This window comes from Crocodylus porosus, unplaced genomic scaffold (assembly GCF_001723895.1).
Source record: "Crocodylus porosus isolate Cpor-Errol unplaced genomic scaffold, CroPor_comp1, whole genome shotgun sequence".
Taxonomy (NCBI): Eukaryota; Metazoa; Chordata; order Crocodylia; family Crocodylidae; genus Crocodylus; species Crocodylus porosus.
The window spans coordinates 24,621,818-24,644,399 of NW_017728915.1; the positions used below are offsets into that span (position 1 = coordinate 24,621,818).

The 22,582-nt window shown below is 41.0% G+C and overlaps 1 protein-coding gene across 3 annotated transcripts in view; it reads right to left on the reverse strand.

The window, feature by feature from the left end:
- PEPD (peptidase D) overlaps positions 1-22,582 on the reverse strand; it is a 216,477-nt gene that overhangs the window by 180,958 nt on the left and 12,937 nt on the right. For 2 of the 3 annotated variants that reach the window (XM_019535851.1, XM_019535849.1), the window contains exon 3: positions 20,757-20,884. In XM_019535851.1, coding sequence (XP_019391396.1) covers positions 20,757-20,884 — 128 coding nt within the window. Of the gene's footprint in view, positions 1-8,669; positions 8,831-20,756; positions 20,885-22,582 lie in introns of those variants that run through there. The other variant, XM_019535850.1, reaches the window with a different exon arrangement.

Here is a 22,582-nt window from a genome sequence, read left to right on the forward strand (position 1 = left end):
ACTGCAGAACACTACAAGGGAAAAAAAATGCAGCAAGCTATAAATTAATTAGAAAGATTACCCAAGTGGAAGATATAAGCCAGCATTTCTAAATTGGGTCTCCCTTAACTAGCTAACCCCCACTCCCAAAACCAAGCAATTTTTTTAAACAGATGTGTGAATAATACCCAGAGACATAAACCCACTTCTGAGAATTTAAAAAAAAAAAAAATTTTATGCCTGCAATTTTTTGAACCACTAACGAAGGACTAGACATTATGTGACTCCCTTACCTATAACTCTGCAGCTCAGTTTAGAGACAAATGGAATGTGTACAACTGGGTATGCTTAGCCTTATTCAAAGGAGGTTTCAACATTTAACCAAAGAAAGCTGATCTTGTGTAATAACATATAGTGACAACAGTGACTCCAAACAACTAGAAGTGTGACTAACAGATCACGTTATTTAACTCTTGTGATTGAGCAAGTAGCTGAAAAACAACCTCAGACTCAGGAGAAGAACCACTGATGGAGTCTGGTATCTTTACAGCAATTCTGTTTATTGACAAGAATGTACTTAAGTCTTGCTTTCTGGAACGGAGAAATGAAGAGGCAGAGCTTGCCTGACAGTCCTAAGGCTCTTCTGGCTAGTGCCCTGCCCAAAAGCCTATTCTCCATGCTTAGAATCCATTTCTCCAGAAACAAATGGAGAATGATACTCCACTTTCACACATGCTCTCTCTTCCAGCTTGACTTAAGCCATCTCTCACCCCTGCCACCCCACTTCCTATTCCTACCCACGTGCTACTCAGCTGAAACCCCTTTGCCAAAATTCCTGAACAGTTTTGAATTTGCCTTTGTTCTGGATGGAAACACATTCTTCAATTTCTTTAATTATTTCTGATGATATCGCAAATGAAGTCCTAAATCTATGAGTTTCACAGTTTAAAGTCGCCTATGAAAATATGCACATTTGAGGCAGGAACTCAAAAGGTCAAGTACATTTGCCAGTCAAAAAGTGCAAATGCTCATTATTAGCTACAAGGCGTTCCTGGCGATGTAGGTGTACTTTGTGTTTCTCTGAATATGTGCTATCCATTTAACATGAAATGTCCAATGCCTAAAGAATTCTGATTCTCAAAACCATCATTAGAACAAAAATATGACCCAACTTTTGCACTGGAAAAACAGATAAGCACTCTGAAACAACCAGAATCTTCAATCTGCTGCATTCAAAGGTGGAACAGCAAGACTCATGCAACTACTTTAAAAATAATGAGATTTTTTTAAAACAACAGACTGTGTATCCTTTTTATTTGCCTTCAATTTGTGAGTCAGAGAATGTATCTGGCTGTGGTTGCAAAGAATAAAATTAAAAATATATGAGTTCTGGAAACCTCCTGAAACTGCAAATTGACAAAGTATCTTGATTTCAATAGCTAGGACTTTATGAAAAATATAAAATACCATGAAATTCACAAATACAAACATAAGAGCCAGTGATTCTAGTTTACCCAAAAACAAGCTGAGACACCAAACAGAAAATAAATAGTGAGAAACACCACTTTTTTTTTTTAAATAAACATTTCAGGCACAAAAATATTAGATCAGATTATAGGTTACAAGAAACTTAGTCAAATGATGGCTACTAAAATCTAAGAATTTGACTAGAGAGCGTAATTCAATATAAATATCAAAACTTCTTGTTCAACCCAACCAGATTCACCTTTATAGATGGTATAGTATTAAGGGCAGAGTCAGCATCAGGACTCATGATATGAAATCCTAACCTCACTGAAGTCCAGGAAGATTTTTGTCACCGACTTAACTGGGAGCCTTCATTTCACCACTGCATGATTCCCAACTTGGCCAAAGTCAGCACAGTCCCTTGAACTATGTAGTCTCTAGTCTATGCTTCCATAAGACCTTTAGTAAAATAACTCTTATAGTACATCTATCTACAAATATGCTGAATTTTTTTAAAGTTATTTACATAGCAATATTATGGATGTAGACAAACGTATCTTAATACTTTCATTAGTTGTTCTGCATTTTTAACTCTAAACACCATGATTAACTGAAAATAATTTAAAGCTATAGTTGACTACATTGCACAGGAGTACACATGCACATGTTTGCAGGACCTGATCTATGATTGTGTGACTTGCTTTAAGCTGAGTGATGACCATAGATCAGATCCTCCCTTATGTATACGTCTGCTGGTGCCAGAAGCCATGCTGGGACCAACAGGATCTAAGTCAGCTGGGCTGGGGGGAGGGCTGGTGAAACTGTGGGGAGACAAAGGGGAGGGAAATCAATGGGATAAAAATAGCCTGGTCAGGAGGAGGGCAGGGGCATACAAGGGGGCACACATACACATACTCAGTTAGATCAGGCATAGGTGAGTCTAATCTGCATAGCATACCTCCTTAAATGAACTACATTCAATCAAGCCAGGCATTTTTTGCCCAATCTAACCTCCCCAAACTTATGTACAGTTCTAAGTCTAAGTGTAATGTCTACACATATCCAGAATCTGACATATCCAAATAAGTGGCTAATACCAAGCATAATTTGTGAATCGAATAACAGGTTACAGCTACTCCTGAATGAAATGCAAATATCTAAGCCAATTTATAAATTTTTGGTACCTTTAACAATGATTTTTTTCCCCCTCATATTTGGAAAAACTGGTTTCAACCAATCTTCACTATGGGAACAATTACTGCTTCGGATGAGTAAGTATTTATTGTTGTGTATTATTTGTATTAATTATTAAAAAGCGATCATATTTCTGATTGGAAAAGAACTTTAATCTGTTAAAATACTTTTCACTTACCAAGTGAATAATGTCACGTAGAGAGTCAATTTCAAATGCTTTCTGCCAAACAGCAGCTTAATTTTAAAAAAATGGCAAGTTGCAGATTCCCTTTCTGACATTTTGAATACTGTTTTTTTCCAAAGGGCAGAGATAAAAAAAAGTTGGAATAGTAGTTAGTTTTTCCAGGATTTTAATGCTAATTACAGAAAAGTCATTTAAATGTCACCTTGTCAGCCACATATGCCAGGTTACCCTACAATAAAAAGTCAGCCATAAAAGCAGCTCACCAGCAGGCTGAATTAAAATCTAAAAAAAAATAAAATAAAATAAAATAAAAAAAAATTAAATCTGGTATTACAGATTGAAAGGAGAGAATCTTTAATTTGTAATTATCCCTATTATTCCTGTCTAAATACTTTACAGATGAACAATAGTTTCTACCATTCAGACACTAAGAAACCAATTGCTCATCCAGCGCTAAGTGTCACTGTATCACATAACTCAGATCATGATATAGGTAAAAACAGAGCAATTGCCATTGTGTGTCCTCATTCAAAGCAAGTAATAGTCATTTTGAGCACTGAACACAACTGCATATCCCAGACAAGAAATGCCAACTATAAATACAGTATAGATACTACATGAGGGTTGGAATATATTGTATGTCCAAGTTTATCCTATAAAATTGAAATATTTATTCTAATAGTATCTCTGCAGACACTATTCAAATCCCACTTAAAGCAGTCACTGTGCCAACAATTACAAGCATAGAGCATGGCTATGCAAGACCACTTACATTTGCAAAGCAAAGACACATGCTTGAAATCCAAGATCTTTGCATGAATTCTACAAAGCTAAACCTGCAGAGAGCATTTATTTTATTACTGCAAATTACACAGAGATGTCGGGGGGAGGGGGGTGGGGTTAAGCACAACTTTAACCTTTTGGGACTCTTATTAAAATGTAAAGAGCCACAGAAAACTGCACTAGTCTGCAACATACAACTAAAATGCCATTAAATTCCAAGGTGTTGCAAAAGGACTCAGCAGGGGCTGTCTTACTTTGTCAGTTTGTCTTGCCTTTAATGTTATTTTCACATATATTCTGCATGCATAATGATATTTACAGTAGATTCAAAGTTTAAAAGACCAGAAGGGACCAGAGAAATCATGAACGACTCATGCCCCTGGCAGCTGGGGAGGGTGCACAGTGGTGGTAAGCAGGGGAGCTCCCACAAACGGCGGCGGCCAGCAGGGATCACGGACCTCCTGCAGACGCTGCCAGCGGTGTTGGCGGTGCGCCACTATACTCAGGGGGTTCACGTGCACCTGCATGCACCCCCTATGTATCGCCCCTAAGAGAAATCATCTAGTCTGACCTCCTATATGGCACAGACTAGAGGTTTCACTGAGTAAATTCGTTTGTACTACTTAAAAACTGCTAGAGATAGGAAATATACTACAATACTTAAAAAGTTGTTCCAATGGCTATTTTACCTTATTATTAAAAATATGCATGATTTTTAATTTGAATATGTCTAACTTCAATATCAAGATACCCAATTTTGTTATATCCTTGCCTGCTAGAGAAAAGAACTCGTCATCAGTTTTGCTCCCAAAGTCATTCTTATTGGCTACGATCAAGCCACCCAATGACCTTCTCTTTGACCTACTCTGCCGAGTAGACTGAGCCCCTGGAGATTCTCTCTATGACTAGGGACAGACATTCAACAAGCCTGAGCCTGAATTGATTCAATCTTTGCAGGTTAGTCTAATCTACCTAGGCTGAACTAGTTTGCAACTATACAGACATTCCCTCTGGACTGAGGAAATACAGGCACATGCCTGCAGTGGCTCAGGCTAGAGGCCAGGGGGCACTACAGCAGCACTCCCTTCCTTTCCAGTACTGAGCTGAGCATGGGCATGGCCAGGGCCTGGCAGGAGGCTCTGATCAGGAAGAGGTTTAAACCCCCACCCTGTTCTGTACAGTCCCAGGCTTTTCCCAGCTTGCTGCTCAAGGGGCAGAAGTGTTGCCAGCCTCCAGCCCCCAGCTAGCACTCTGAGGCAAAGGCGGGGGGGGGTGGGGGGGTGCAGTGCATGCATCTGTTGATGACACTGAGCATTTCAATCTCCTTCTCCCTGCTTTTTCATACGGTCTTCAAACTTACAAGCAAGGGGGCTGATAACAGCATTTAGCAGCCCACCAAGAAAACAAAAGCCTCTCATTAGTTCAAGCTCTTCTTAAGCAACTTTTCCCAAGGACGGAACAGAGGGACATTACCAGCTGACCTGTTGATTAGCTCCAAAAACCCCTAAGGGGACACTGTCCTGTCTGTCTTTTTCATATCCCAATCAAACTGGAGATACACACACACAGACACCTCTCAGCATTAGCTAGCACACCACATGTTGTGGGAGACGGCATAGTATGAATTTTTGTCTGTTAGTTATTATGCTTAAATGATAATAGTATTGAATAATAAAACTCTATAATTGTATTAGCTTTATTTTTGTCTTTTATGAACAACTAAAACTCCATTTTGTGCTTGTTCCCTGCTTGACATGAGTAAATGAACTTTGTATGCCCTGTGTATGCAAGTGTCTGTGTGAGAGGGTGAACGGTGAAAAAAAAGGTATGGTAACTATTTGCATGAAAACAGAAGAAGATTTAACTGACTGTATATGCAACAAGGCGCTAACATACGAATTACCAGAGAATAAGCTAATTAAGCTAATTAATGGATGGCTGAAGAACTCATCTGTGATCAGGTACAAAGAAGTTAGTGAAAAGAAGGAAATTTGCATATCCTGCCATTTGAACTACACAATGCTTTAAGGCAGAGATACCAACTACACAATGCTCCAAGACTGAAATACCAATGCTGAGATACCAACTTTATTGAAATGACCTCAGGTTGAGATAACCAGAAGATGGATAAGAAATAACCTCTAATTAAAAACTGAGCATGGAAAAACCCCAATGCTGAACAAAGACTTGAAATCCCTATAAAACTGAGATGCAGACAAGCCATGATATGGGAATCCACTCTCTGCAACCCCCTGGTACACGGGCGTATCTATTCACCTCCACTGTCATCACTCTCAATGAGCCTGGACTGGCCACCCAGTGCTAACACTGAACAACCTCTGCTGGTAACTATAACATCTTATTAGAGTGATTTTTGTCTACATGTCTGTTTGTGTGTATGCTTGTGTGTGTCTGCTTGTATGACTGGTGTGTCCAAGCGTATGCATCTGCTTCATGTAATCAATAAACATGGCATTTTGCCTCATCCCCCTTCATAAGGGTCTCGCTACTGATTTGAGCTGCTGGGCTGTGCTGTGCTGTGCCCTGAACACCCACAAGGCTCTGCTTGTCCCTACTCACCCCAGCCCTGGGCTGCACCATGCCATGATGCAGGCAGCTGGTGTCAGCTGCTTTGGGGATCACTGCAGCAGGGGCTGGGGTGAGTGGGAACAAGCAGAGCCCAGCCCCAGCGGCCCCGGGAGCAAGCAGAGCCACAGGGGGCACTGGGTGCAGCGCAGCTGATTCCCACTTACCCACCCAGTACAGCCCCACAGCCTGCAGCCCTTCTGGGTGTACATAGCAGCAAGAGCCACACCCCTCACCCTGCACCCACTGATAGTTTCCTCCGCTTTGCTCCCTGCTGCAACCCCGGAAGCAGCCAACAGGCTGCACCATGCCTTTCCCCCCGCCCCCCCTAGAGATCGGAAGAGCGTCGTGTCAGGAAAGCCTCTACTCTCCTCCCTGCCCCTCACAATTGCTCGTCCCAGCCTTACTCCCTCCCCCCCTCACCGGAACATATTATTTTCCCCAATTTAAACTGATTTTTCTTTTCTTCTTCTTATCCCAATTTTCAATCCGTTTTTTATGTTTGGAAAATAAACCCTGAAAAATTCCCAGATGTGTTTTTGAAAATAAAAACTGAAAACATGGGCCACTACCTATAAGGTACATTTTCCAATACTTAAATGCTGTTCTTGGATCTTCTCTGAACTGTCTTTAATTTACCAATAACTTCAACTTGTAGCCACAGGAGCTAATGTTCAGCTGCTTATCCGCCCCACAGCCCAGATCCAGCCTTGATGAGTTTTATATTTAAGTCATTGATGTAGGTATTAAGTATGCATGGACAAGACCTGGTGATCCCTGTTCTATGCCATAAAAGCACCCTTGTGCCATTACTACCATCCGCCAATTTTAATTCCTTTAATATGCAGTATGTTAAAATCTGTATCAGCTCACTTCCTTAAAATATCATGCAATAACAAGTCAAATACTTTACCGAAGTCAAAGCATAATACATCAACACTACTGCCTTTATCAACTAAGTTTGCAATCTCACTTTTAAAAAAAGCACTATCAAGTTAATTTGACAGAATTCACTTTCCATAAACCCATGTTTACTGGCATTACTTATGGCTCCCTCTTTTAATGCTTTATTAATAAGAGTCCCATAGCAGCAGTTCTGTTATTTTACTCAGAATCAGCATTAGACTGACAGGCCTACAATTACCCACTTTGCCTCCTTCGTGTTTTTTTAAAGACTGGATTTCTTCTGGCTTTCTTAAAATGCCCGCAGTGTCCAAGAGGTACTGAAAAATTAGTACTGGCTGTCCAGAGAGGTCATTGGCCAATTCTTTTAAAGCTAATGAACACAAATTATCCACACCTGCTGATTTTAAAGCATCTAATTTTAGGAGCAGTAGTATTGCAGCTCACCTATTACTATTGGAATGGAAAGGGTTGTCATAAGCATGTGATATGAGTTCATTATCTGGCTCCCCCCCACCCCCCCAGTACAGAACAAAAATATTTACTAAAATACTTTTCCCTTTAATAGGAGTAGCACAAATTATAACTCGGCCAGCCTTCTTTCTTTCCCCTCTTTGATCCCATGCTATTCTTTGGTCTTGAACTTCCCAGTCCATTCAGGTACATTTAGCATATCCTATCAGTTACATTCTCTTGTTGACCTACAACACAGGTGAGAAGCATCAGTGCTGAAAACACTGTCATTTTTATAAGAAGTATCAATCATTTTTGGAGTACAAAATTTAAAGGTCAAAGACTTGATGCAAGAAAGTTAACTTATATCTTAGTGATTTATGACCACTGTACAACCGAGCAGTAGGTAGCCTGATGGTTATGCAGAAGTCTGTGTTGCCTTTTCAGCTGGTCTTGTTTGTATACTACAATTATGCACAGAGAACTGTGGGCTTACTGCACTACTATGTCTCTAAAGAAAGCAACAGATACATACTAAAGCAAGCTCAAATATCAGATAACGTGTCACCTGTGAAAGGAAGACATTACATTAATACCACACAACATGGACAACAATGAAATATTCCAGGCTGTCTGGCCACCCGCTTGCTTACTGAATATGCAATAGGGCCAAATAATAAGAGCCACCTGCAATTTCCAATCGCTGAAGTCTGTCTTTAGCTAAAAATACCATTGCCATTCATTCAATTTACTTTAAAAAAGGTTCGGTAATACCTTCTAAATGCAAGTCAGCAGCCATTTTGAGATTCTATTAGTGTCAGGGAGAAGGACAATAAGTTCTGACGCCAGGCAACACATGCCATACTAAAGACTGGTTTAATGCGATTAAAATGCAGATCCATAAGCCCCGTCCACCGCCTTACTGCAGGTTAGCCTCAGCATTATCAAAAAGTGATGATATTACAAGTAGCAATTATATATAAAATTAACAAAGCAGGAGCTAAAAGCAGAATAGATACCTACGTACTAAACTAGAGTGTAAAGAAACAGGCTATGCAAGTTTTTCAAAGCAGAGCAATCTGAAAGTAGTTTCTTAAAAGCTCCTGCACCTCTTATGCACATTATGGTCTTAATTAAATAAGAATGTATGGAAGCTCTCAACCCTCTAATGAGAGCAAGAGAATTCAGAAAGCTTTGACACAGGAGAACTAAAGCTAGAAGGGATACAGGAACAAGAACATTTCTGCCTAAAGGAGAACTATGCATTATTGTGTTCAACAATGCCCTTACACCCACTCCAAATTCACTTTGGGTACATACAGGCATTACATTTAATAACCAAGGTTAGATTGATCTAAATGTCCATCTGTATAGGTGTTCCAAGGGGTTAAATTGGCCAATCAGAAAGGGTAAATCCAATCTCGTGAACACCTGCATATATTTACAGCACAGCCCCAGGATACTCACACCAGCCCTGGGGCTGTGCTAATCCCACTCCTGGACTCTGACTGGGTTACTTTTAGCCCTCCAACCCCTACCCTCCCCCCAACAGAACCATCAACCCTCCTCTTATCCCACTTGTTGCTCCCCCCACCTGGAGTTACTTATATCAAGATCCCCGTGTGGCTCCTAGAAGTGGCAAAGCATGTGCATGCCACTCCCAGGAGCAGCGAACTGCTGCATGCACCCTCTCCTGGTCTAGGGGCAGGGAGCTTACTTTCAGCGGTCTACCCTTAAACTGGGTGCAGTAAATGCTACACCCTTTCATTTTAGAGCAACACATTGTAAATGTTCATTTTATTATTAGTTTGGTAGGACTCGAAGGAGCGGATTTCTAATAAGCAACCTATGTGCATATACAAGCCCACCTATTGTGTCTTCATGCAGTACTGGCAATTACAACCGCATAGGTGAGGAAGTCATTAAAACTAGTCAAGTGGCAACTGCCATTCCTACTGTGCAGATCCATGCTCACACAAACACACTGTGAACACTGAATTCAAATTGCCCAAGTTTAGCTTTCTGAAAATTACACTCCAAATGGCCAAAACTACAGCTTTCTCATCCTTTATACAGAATGCATCTAAACTCAGGTGGAAATTACAATGAAATTGCACAGGGAAGAAAAGAAATCAAAAAGGTTAGTGATGATTAAACAAGCTGAACAGAAACAAAACAAACTACACAGAACTGAAGCAAGTGGAGAGAGGCAAGAAGGACACTTTAATGTTGTCAAGAGAAATTCACCAATAAACTCCCTCTTTACGATTTCATGAGGTTAACAGATGGCAAAATGTTAACCAAACAAGAGGGTGTCAAGAACTGCTAGAAAAACAACATGGGAGGTTTTGCAAGATACAGAAAACATTCTTGACCTTGTCCAATGAGGAAAAAAGAAGGGAAGCAATCACGTCTGCATCCAAAAGGAATTTCACTTTTATAAACAAGGGAGAAAAAAAGCCAGCAGATACAGAACATAAAATAATTTAAATGGGCTCATAGCCGAGCTACTGATTAGCAGTAAAAATGAGCTTTCCCATTTCTTTACATTTGTTTTAAGCGAAAGATTAACAAACATACATGCAAGGAAGCTGTTTTCGCTTGTTGCTTTGATGTACCCCACAAGAAGTGTGATTTTGAGAAGCCAATAAACAAAATGGACTCAAAAAGGAACTGAATTGGCAGGCAAATGTTCAGCCTGATGCTTCTGACTAAAAAAGGCAAAGTAATCAAATTTGCAAGTGTAGCCAGGTCTTATGGCTGAACCCAGTTACGTGTAAGAAGTGAGAGAGAATACAGGACTCTTAGACCACATAAATACATTACTTAAATTAGAAGGTGCATCACAGGCAGGTTCAGGGAAGTGATACTTCCCCTTTATGCGGCATTGGTAAGACCACAGCTGGAGTGTTACATCCAGTTCTGGGAGTAGCACTTCAAGAGGGATGTGGATAGCCTTGAGAGGGTCCACAGGAGAGCCAGTCATATGGTTAGGGGCCTACAAGGAGAAATTGAGGGACCTGAATCTCTTCAGCCTCAGTAAAAGGAGGCTGTAAGGGGATCTTGTGGCAGTCTACAAATTTGGGGGGGGGGCAACTGCAAGGAATAGGGACATTTTGTTTACCAGGGCACCCCTTGGGGTTACTAGGAACAACAGCCATAAACTGATGGAGAGCATACATTATACATTAGACTTTAGGAAACATTTCTTTATGGTGAGGGCTGCCAAAAATCTGAAACGGGCTTCCAAGAGAAGTGGTGCTCTCCTGTACCTGGACAAGCACCTAGCTGGGGTCAGCAGGGCAGGGGGTTGGATCTACTGAGGTCCTTTCTGACCCTAAAAATCTATAACATCTATAAATATAATACAAGTCTATAAACAATTTCTGGACTTGGTAGACTGTACGACACAGGAATTAGAAACAATTCATTAAAGGAGGCTTTCACACCTCACGCTGGTCATAACGACTGACCAAATTCTATAATGTGATAATTGTTTGACGTATATGAAATTATAGCAGAATAATACACAATAGGGGCCCATCAGTTGGGGACATCTGTGCATCCTTCAGAAATAGATAAAACAAAAAGTTAAAACTTATCACTTCTTAGCTCTAGGGTATTTATGAAAAGCTGAGACCTCAGAGGAACTGCCTGTGGCTTAATACAGTCTCTTTAGATTTGTTTGAGACGAATGTTTGACTGACTTTCAGAGAAGCATAACGCTGCTCTTTAGATTCTATTTAGAAAAGCATCTCCCCAGAACCCCCCCCACATTTCGGCATGCCACACCAACAGTGTATTATAGCAACTTCTAGAGCTGTCAAAGAAGATGGATCCATTTCTGCCATCTTCCATGGTGCTGGTATACAAAGAAATAGCACTAGACATTTTGACAGAAATTTACAAGAAATAAAAAAGAGCTCGAGAAGAAAAGCAAATATCATCCTCATTTTACATACGAGAAATCCAGGGCACAGTGATTAAAGTGACCTGCCCAAAGCTGCACAATAAGTCACTAAGCAGGAAACAAAACCACTATCTACACCTCCCTGCCCAAAGCCCTTTCCACCGAACCATGATGCCTTCCCAATTCAGGAGATCACAGAACTTTGATATTCAAGGAATAGGAGAAAAAAGTTAAAGTTCAGATATTTAAATGTAAAGACTAGAGGGGGAATACAATGAATTAAGAGAATATTTTTGCCTCGTTACCCAGTTCAGATCTCATCTCTTTTTTCCCCACTAGGTTTGCCTGTTACTCTATATTTTCTCCTCCTTACCCAAACAATCTGATTTTCCCTATTTATCTACCTAGATTATGGTCTTTTAGGAAGCATTATTCTAAAAAGTATCTTAGATCTCTCTCCCTCTCTGTATGGGAAAGTCTCAGCTTGCCGCAAGAGAAGCGGGGGAAAGACTATAAGAAAGGTAGACAATGAGCAGCAACTGAGAAAAAATGGAGCAATACAGACAGTGATAAGAGTACTACTATATAGATTTGCTTTTACTTTTCCTTCAAGAGTGCATATACATAAACACCTCAAAGCAAGGGCTTACCATTTAGGATTTTTTACATTTAAATTTTGGAAATGGACAACACTAAGCAAACAGCAGGAAGGCCTCTTGTGAAAGAGTGGTGGTAGTGGTGAGCCTTGCTGGAACACTCATAAAATCTCCTCTAGGCATTTCTTTGTCTGCAACTGACCTTCCAAATAAACAGCCTTTACATCCTTGAATAAAACCAGATGGCATGCTTCCTCAGAAAAAACCCAGGACTCACAGATACAACTGAAATGTGATTAGTTCAGTGCACTGCACCAGACATTCCTGCTAGCGCAGTGAATTCCAATATGAAATAAAATAAAAGTGACCTGAAGAAAAAGGTCTTGCATTCAAAAAGCTTGTCTAACTATTCCAGCTACATAGCTGGCCCAATAAAAGATATGACCCTAAGAAATCCTTGCTTCTCACAATATAAAATAAGGAATACTGGGGGGTGGGGGAAGGGATTAAGGATACTTACCTTGGCACTACAGGTCTAGCAGGAGGCGAGGGAGATATAAACTAAATAAGATATAGACTAAATAAGACTATTATTTAGACGTTTTAGACTAAATAAGATGCAGGCAGGCAGGCATCTCTCTGCAACGTTAATCCTTGTAATGTGAAACAAGCACATCACTTTGCTGTTATGACTTTCTACATTGGTTAAAACATTGGGAGCTCAAGTTGTGACTGATTTTCAGAAATTCTAGGCACCTACAGCAGTTTCCGCAAACGATACCCCATAACCCTATGCATACAGCAAATGGCAGATGAGAGAATAGGACTCAGGTCTCTCACTGACCCTTACCCGTACAGAAGCTGTGACAATACTTTTTCAAATGGTTTCTAGGGTAGAGGGAGGAATGGGTGAGGTTCTGATAAGACTTGTGTAACAGGAGTATCACTATTGGAGCCTTTCTATTGGTGACTCCACCCTCCTGTCATGGACCAACCTCCCGCTTACTCGCCTGCCATGTCTTGATCTTAATTGATTGATGTAATTAGAGGAAGGCTGCCCACTTTATGTGCCCCGGTGCCAAGGGGCACTGTCTACAGCTCCTTTTCCTTCCCTACACCGCTGCCCAAGTCTCGAAGATGGTACTGACGGAGTTTTGACCTGGGCCCTACTGTGACTTGGCCCTCTCCTTTAACTCCTTGGGGCTTCTCGCAGCCCCCTTCGCTCTGGGGCTTCCCACTGCCCCCTTGCTCTGGGGCTGGGGTCAGTGCACCCCAAAATGCCACACCCTCTCTGGCACCAGGGTCCCCATGCTACCGTGGAGCCCCTATGAGGCCTCGTCCAACCCCTAATAGCCTCACCCAGTCCTCCGGTGAAAACAGCAAACACAAAAACACAAAGCCCCTGGGCTATAACATAAAAAGCTAGACCGTCTGGCCAAACAACATTCAATCCCTACCGGGAAAACACTCCGACACCCAGCAGCGACCACGGGCTGCTCACGCAGTCAGGGTTCTCCGCTGCCTGCTCTAGCTGAGCTCCTCCTCTCTTAGCTGCCAGATGGGAACTGCCCTCCTGGCCTCCCACCTGGGCTTATATGGGCCAGGCCCTGCCCCTTCCTGTCAGCTGGCTCCCCAGTGGTTGTCCTGGCAACCAGCAACTGTTATTCTGGCTGTCTTGGTAAATGGCAGCTGGGCCTCCCTCTTCTTGCCACTAGGGGTCTCTCCCAAGCTGTCTTCTGCTCTCAGGCACACGGCACCTGAGTGCTCTGCGACAACTTGTAACTTGCAAAATTGTGTATTTCTTGTTAAAATTATATGAACAGTAAAGTGGCCACTGGAAAGTGTGGTGTTGTGTTCTTCTGTTTGTATCTTGATAATTTAGTTAATATAAGTCTATTTATCAGTAGGGACCTACTTAATTTGCGGTTTTGCAGATTTCATGGAAACTGAAATCCGGAATTGTCCACGAAATCTACGAAATCAGCAACAAAAAACAACTTAATACATATAAAATGCTGGCTCCCCAGTGGAAGCCAGCAGTCCTTGCTGCTGGGAAGGGAAGGTGCCAGCTGGTGAGGTGACATGAAGGGCAGTAGACAAGATGGCGGTTGCCCTCTCACTTCCCCCCAACCTACTGGGACCTTTCTGCCAATCAGCACCAAGGGGAGGGGTGTTGCAACTTCTATACTAGTAAGAGTCCAGGAGAGAACAGAGTCCCATTCTCTCATCTGCCATTGGCTGTATGCATGGAGTTATGAGGTATCATATACAGGGGGGCTGGACTCGATCTCACGAGGTCCCTTCCAGCCCCTAATGTCTATGGGATCTATGAAATTTGTAGAAGCTGCTGTAGGTGCCTAGCATTTCTGAAAAATCAGTGACAACTTAGGCTCCCAAATGTAGGAAGTCATAATGGTAAAGTGATGTGCAAGTGCTTGCTAGACACTACAAGGATTGACACCGTAGAGCTTTGAAGCTTACACATACTGCTGCAGCATAATTCTGAATCAAGATAGCTACCAGTCAAAGACAGCTTCTTCATGAAGTTGTGTTATTTAAAATGGAGTGCCTGAATAGATTAACACTTCAGACATTAAATGATTCAATAGTATTTTAACATTTCCAAAAAAAATCAGGCAAAACTGTATATAAATATTTGCTCAGACTCCTTTTAATATCCACTACTTCTGTGAAAACATGAAAGAGTTAAAATGTTTGTTTTCATGAAAACTGTTCTTTATATATGGCAAGGCAATTAAGTTATTTTGGCATGTGCTCCACACAAAGCAGCTGCTGTACAGTATGTTTTACTTTACAAAATAGCTTTAATCAGCACACTGACTAGTTCTGTCATTTATAATTAAGGAGAGGTAAATGGCAGGTGCAGCATTAATTAGTAAAATTGAAGTCTCTGTGAAAGATATGCAATTATATCAACTTAATTCTTCCTAAGTATATAAAAAACACCTAACAGCTTTCCACCACAAACTTGACTAAGAGATATACCAATACATTTCCACATTCAAAAATGCTTGCAGCCATGGATTATGCTTGAAATTTTGAAAATACCTCATTCAAATCAGAGATTACAAAAACAAGGTACTCATATAAGACATCCTGGGAAACTCTCCCCCCCAAGACAACAACAAGGCGGTGGAATCAATGGCATGATAGATAGCACTCCTCGGTGGATTGCTGGGACAGGTCCTTTAACCACGGAACAGCCCATCCTGGTGCTAGGACATGCTCATGATCTGACAACCTAATTACCGTATATATGCTGTCACTTCAGACAGCAGTGAATCCACAGGTCCTTCTTGAAACCACCACAAAATTGTGCCATATCCCAATACTGGCTTCTGTTCTCATTCCCAATACAAACAGCAATTAATAAGAATTCTTCCTAAGACTTTATGGCTAGGCCTACACTACAATCGAGATGTGCAGCTCCAGCATGTGTAGACTTACCTGTACTAACTCAAGTAGACAACAGTAAAACCTCATTGTACAAGTCTGCCTAGCAGCTTGGGTACTTACTTGATAGCTGAAACCCATGCTGTCAAAGTGCCACAGATGTCCATACTCTGTTAGCAAAAGCATCTTTCACAAACCCTCATTAGCATTCACCCTTCCCGAGACATCACTTCATTGTTCTAGTTTCAGCCAGACTCCAGTTACCTCTGCTTCACCGAAGTAGCATGCTACCTCTACCACCCCGCTGATATTCAAGCATTACCTTTTGCCTCCTCAAAGCCTTTAACTTATGAACTCTATCATCCCCGCCTCTGCATGCATCACATTTTTGTACTTAATGTCCCACTCACTATATTTTAAGTTCTGCATCAGGATAATGTTAGAAAGCATCCATTAAAGTTTTGCATCAATATTTCAACAGTTAATTGATACTGCATTAGCAACCAGAAAGCTCACTAGCTTGAAAAGCAGCAAAACAATGGATGGAAAAAGATTGCAGCTGGTGATATTAGGGTAATTATAATATTCATGATTCCACTTGTAAACTAACACTGTCCAACTGTAAGCAAATTCCATCTTAAACACTATTGTTTTTGGCCAAAAGAGAAAAAAAGCAAAAAAGTTTCATTTTGCAAGATAATTTCTTCTCCTTTGTCTATCTGTCCTGCTGTCCACGGAGTAAATTTTACCTTACAAATCTTTATGTAGATTTTCTTAAATGTATAGCAAGAGGGGGTTTAATAGCTTCAACCTTGTGAAAAAGCCACACAAGGGCAACACCTGTATATAACATTACAAACAACAGAAACTTGCCCAGTAAACAAAAGAACTGCATAGCAGCCAATACAGATATTCTGTATGAATTTTAAGGGACTATTAAGATTCATACGCTCCACACATTTCTGTCTCAATACAGTAGAGAACCTCAAACCTGTCTTACATAAATATAAAAGGCAATGCACCAGGAGACAAATTAAAAGCTCTTTCCAGTATGGACTAGGACACTAAATGTTACTGATATATTTAAGACCCCAGACTACAGAGGATTATACAAAGGTGAAAAGGATTTACATTTCTCTGATGTTAAATGACAGGCCTCATCAAGGGGTTGATAGTACCTTTCAAATGCACGTAGAAGAGCACTTTCAAGGCAAACTGCAGTAGATAAACAAAACAGAATACAAGGCAAACTCATTTGCTGTTTCTCTTTCGATGCTAATTTTGACTTAAAATTGAGTCTTTAGGGAAAGAACACAACCCCTAGCACTGTGCAGTACCCCCTGCCAACTAGCTTATGAAGCAGAACTGCTACTGACTCACAAATGAGTTATTCATCCACCCTTCTGACAAGTAGAAAAGGTACATGACAGTGGCTGCCAGAAACGAAAACAAGAATCAAACAGGATCCAGACAGGGTAGGGAGAAGAATCTAGAGAACAAAAAGATGCGTTGATAAAAAAAAAAAAAACCCACTCAATTGTACTCTGCCAGGGAGGATAATTACAATAAACTTTTATAAAAATATCTTATTTAAGAAATCTATAATTCAGCAAACAAATTGATAATGAGAGTTCGCAACATTAGACTGAGGCAGCTGCACTCTGCGTGCTACAATGAATACTACTTTCTGCAGCAGCACAACATGAGAGATGGATACAGATTAATACCTAGATGGCTTTTCTTTTCATAGACACTTGTGATCAGTGTGGGAAGGAAACAACTACTCTGAATTAAAAGAACACAAAATTAAATAAGTAAATCAAGGAAAAGAAGGAAAAGCTTTGCCTTCAAACAAGCAAATAACCAATACTAGGGAACAAGGTTTATGTCATACATATGACAGTTAAAGGCGAATCTAACACCTTGCTGAACATGCGCATCTTTTTAATGTTAACATTTCAGATAATAGTATTCAGACTCTAAAATGATCATAAACAATTTCAGTTCCAAGGCAGCTCTAAGACAATAATACACATAAAACTCTCTCAGAAGACAGCAGCTATGTCCTGCCATATGGTCTGACACAGTTTAGCATATGGAATTGGCTGCAACTATATTCTTTTTCTCAAAATTAGCATTAAAATACAAGTAATAGCTCCAATTAAAAACAATATACCCTCAGTGCTCAAAATATTAAATCAGAATCAATTCTAGATTGTAAACATTAGAAGCCAAACAAATTACAATTTCTCAGACATAGTCTAAATATTATTAAGATTCTGGGGAAAAAAAAAATGAATATAAATGTGCCACTACACCCCAAGTGCTGTAAGTTTTGAGCACTTTTTACTAGAAATGTGAATTACTATGTCTGAACCTGGAAAGACGGGTGCTTAAGCCTTTCACGCAAGAAAGAATGAAAAGCTTAGTCTCCTAAAGGCTTCCTGGTTCTGCAGCCAGTCTGAGATGCAGAATGCCTGGGTTCAAGTACTTGATCTGCAGAAACCTTCCTTTTCTGACTTTGACCTGCAAACATCCTTCCCCCAGCCCTCTCTTTAAGAATGAGTAACCCAACTGACTTCCACAGGCCTATTCGTGCAAATAATAAGAAGCATCTTCCTATGCAACTGAAGGCTCAGGGTCCCGCTCTACACCTTTAAAGCCCATGTACAAAACAGGGATATTTCCTACTTGGCAAGAATATTGCAAATATAACATCTTAATGTTCAAACTGAAAAGATATAGTGGGCTCAAAGCAAGAACCCCAAAGTATTAAAAACAATCAAGCACCATGGGAATCTACAGGACTGTTTTATGGATGACCAAATATTTGCAACTGAGCACATTATGGACACATATACAACTCAAAACAGGACAAGAAGGAATTTAGCTGAAAGTCCTCTAGATTCTTTAACATGCAGAAATCCCTCAGAGGGAGCAGGGGGGAGAGCCGAAATGAATTCGAGTGCTCATTGAGCACCATTTAGGATGAGATCCAAAGAGACAGACTTGTAAGCAAATGTCAGCATTAGCATTTTCAGCACCCCCACACTTCCAAGCACACTCATGGTAAGCCTGGGGGTTTGTAACACCTAAGTAACATTTAAAGAAGCCTGCAAAGGTTTACTCAAAGAGCACTGCATTGTTATGCTCTAAAATAAAAGCTTTGCGATTTTATGCTTTACTGACTAATGCATTAAATGAACTAATGGAAGGACCAGTAGCCCTTAGTCCAGAATATTTAAGACTCTTGAAAAAGGACTCCCAAACTCCTAGCTCAGCAAGATTCACAACAGAATCAACATTAATATGGCGATCAAGGTGACCCAGTTTTCATAGTTACCAATACTGGAAAAACAAAGGAAATATTAATCTTCATGCTTCAGATTTAAGGTAAGCCTTACCTATTAGAAATCAGGATGGGAACAAAAACAACTTCCCCCACATGCTTCCCTGAAGCATCTGGACTTGGTCAGTCAGAGAGAACACTAGGCAAGATGGATCTCAAGTGCAGCAGCTCCCATGTTACTAGGATAGCAAGGGTGGAAGAATAGAAGATCCACTTGCCAATCTCCTCTAACAAACTGCTGTAGACTCTAGTGGGAATTAGTACTGCGTGTTAATATTAGCTATCATAATACTAACTATGACAAGAATAATGCTAAGCATTTTACAAAAATGAAAGATGCAACTCAGAAGCATATACATATGCTACATATCCTACAAGTGGGAATTAGCACTAGAAACGTGTGTGTGCGTGCACGTGCATTCAAGGCACGTGTACAGATGCACATGCAGTACTTCTGAGTTGCATCAATCATTTTAGTAAAATGCCTAGCACTGATGTTGTGATAGCTCCTGGGCTGCCTGCACACTTCTCCCTTCTTAGGGCCTTACAAAGTATGCTGAGAATCATCTTACAATGTACATGTTCTTGCCTAACCCAGACCTAATTACTCATACTCTCTATCCATAACTCAGGGAGAAGCTGCTTATTTCCTACCAGTGAGTTGGGAGAAAGTGCCTGGTTTCACAGCATGGGCCTCTCTGGCTTTGACTGCGCCCCTTCTCGCATATCAGCTTTTCCACCGACACCTTGGGCAACCTTTCCTCTTTCACCCCAATACCTGCTCTGCCCTTCAGTCCTATGATTAAACAAATGAGCATCTTTCCATTCCTTTTTCTCAGTATTGACCAAACAGCCCTCCTACCAGGTTTGCAGATGAAGATTTTCTCTTCAGTGCTATAAACCTAGCTGTTGTATGCGAAGGGGATACCCCTTATATAAACTACAATTTCAGGTTTCTTGCATGGTTTCCTCAGCAAATTTTTTACAGACTTTTTTGATTTAACTCTGTGCCTTCAGGCAGGCAGCAGTACATAATTGACTGGGGAAACCAGGTAGGGGAGGTTAAGGTATATTCTGTCACCATGCTTAAAAGTAGTAAAGAACAGAAAAGCTACCACATCCCCACTTAGTCCTGAATCTCTACATTCAAAACAAGAGGCATGTGTGAGACAGCCTTTAAATGACAGGAATGTCAGACTCACATCATAATTATAATTTAAGGTTTGAGCCTGTGAGCTGCTCACAAGCCTCAAGGCAATCCACAGAGAAACTGCTCAGCTCTTCATGACAGCAGGTACTTATATACATATGTTATACAGGAAACTTCACAACACCGTTTTCACTTGGAATTCTTTTATACTGAGTTTTATTTTAAATGCAAACAGATCAAGTAATTTACCAAAGATCACATGATAAATTAATGACTGAGCCAGCATCATCAGCGATTATGCATCAATTTAATTTTTTGTCATCTTCAACAATATAACAGCCTAAGTGATTAAATAGTCTGATTATTTATATGTACTGGGTACACATGAAATAAGGTTCTTTAAATTTAGCTCCATTCTTCTAAAAAAATCATGCTTCAGACAGCATGTCACTGCAAAATGATCTCTTTGCTGGTAATCTCAGCAAGGAATCTAAAAAACAGGTTTAAGCAGATACTGGGCTACCTCTTCACTATTAGGATAGATCTCTCCAAGTTAGGGCTGAGGTAAATCAGGGCAGCCTAGAAATGCACGCTGCATACATTCCTAGTTCTGTAACTAAACGGAAGATTCCACATCTTCACTGTGGTTAATCCAGCACTTCTTGCTATTATTAAAATCACCTCAAAACCTGAGGTATCAACTGATTACATTATGCATACAGTTAACAGCTGCATCAAAATTGTGATGTAAATGGTCTATATTGAGGGGAGGGGGAGCAATGCCTTACTTTCCCATCCAAATCGCATAGCTTTCAGGGAGTTTGGGGACAAATAGAATCGATTTTCCAGTATCAACATCAACTGCTCCATAGCAGTCTGCTTCAGTCACTCCAAAAGTCCAATGGAAATAAGATTCCTAAATAAAATACAAAAAAAAAAATCATTACAGAATAAATTCCTCACTTCTCCAGCCCCCCAAGACATTAATGGAATGCAGCACAGTGACAATAATCGATTAATGATATTGTATTTAGTTAAATATACAAGATAACCCTAATATAAGATGACCACCCCAATAATTAGATTCTGTATATGGAAAATTTATAAATTTGTTCAATTTTTCAACTATAGAATCTAATTATCACAGGATTGTCTTAAAATCCTTCCCCCTCCAACTGCTACAGTAGGGAAAACAGGGCAGAAGCTGCAGAGGGCAAGCACAGGTGGGACAGAAGGCAGCTGTGGGTCTGATTCTACCCACAACTCAGACTCAGGGCCAGACACAGAACTGTGGGAATTGCCTACTCCATGCCCCATTCCCCATTCCTCCCATACTTTAAAACAGGAAAACTTGTTAATTTTAAACAAGGGATCAAAAACACTTGACCTTGAATAAACACGCATAGTAATTTGTATTGTGCATATACGCAAATTGCTATGGGTACCTACAGCCTCAGATCACCCAGAATTGATCATGTTAACTTGTTGCAAACTGTTACAAGTTTCAGCACAGGTACTCTATACACACACTTTTATATCTGCTTATACATAGTGCCAACTGTGCATGATATCAGTCCAGAGCCAAATGGCTCAGAATAGTTCATTCGGCTCTGCCCCAGAAAAGTCAATGGCATTTCAAGCCAGGGTGACCCCAAACCCCCCGTTTTCCTCAGTACGTGTGTATACTCCAGATATCCCCAAAGGATTCACATGCTAATTAGCACCTCCAAAAATTGATATGCAGGTGAGGCATGGGGCTGCCTGGTCCAGGTCCACCCCTTGCAGGGCAGGGTCACAATCACATGCAACAGGCTGAGAGGGGCAACAGTGCCCCTCATCTAAATAGTAGTATAGTAAAGTTTGCCAGACAATTAAGGCTAGTGAAGAAACAGTAATCCTGGCAAAACAGGAAAGAAAGGTCCTGTTCAGTACGGCTGTGCGAAATGGCAGTATTCTATTTCAACCAGCATTTCGATTTTTGACGATGTTAACAGCGTTCTGTTTCAAATTTTGTTCTGATTCGAAACATAGATTCATAGATATAAGGTCAGAAGGGACCTTGCAGATCTTCTAGTCTGACCCCCTGCCCTGGGCAGGAGAGAAAACTGGGCTCAAATGACCCCAGCTAGGTAATCGTCAAGCCTCCTCTTAAAGACCCCAAGGTAGGAGCCAGCACCACTTCCCTTGGAAGTTGGTTCCAGATCCTAGAGGCCCTGACTGTGAAGTAGTGCCTTCTGATGTCTAGTCTGAACCTACTCTAACAACTTACGGCCATTATTCCTTGTTACTCCGGGAGGCGCTTGGGGGAACAAAGTCTCTCCCATTCCCCGGTGGTCCCCCATAGTAAGTTTATAGACAGCCACCAGGTCCCCTCTCAGCCTTCTCTTGTGAAGGCTGAAGAGGTTAAGGTCCTGCAGCCTCCCCTCATGGGGTCTGCTCTACTATCCCCGGACCATGCGAGCGGCCCTCCCCTGGACCCTCCGAATTCTGTCCACATCCCTCCTGAAGTGCAGCACCCAGAACTGGATGCAGTACTCTAACTGCGGCCTGGCCAATATCAGAGGGGGACGATCACCTCCTTGGCCTTGCTTGTGATGCATCTCTGGACACACGA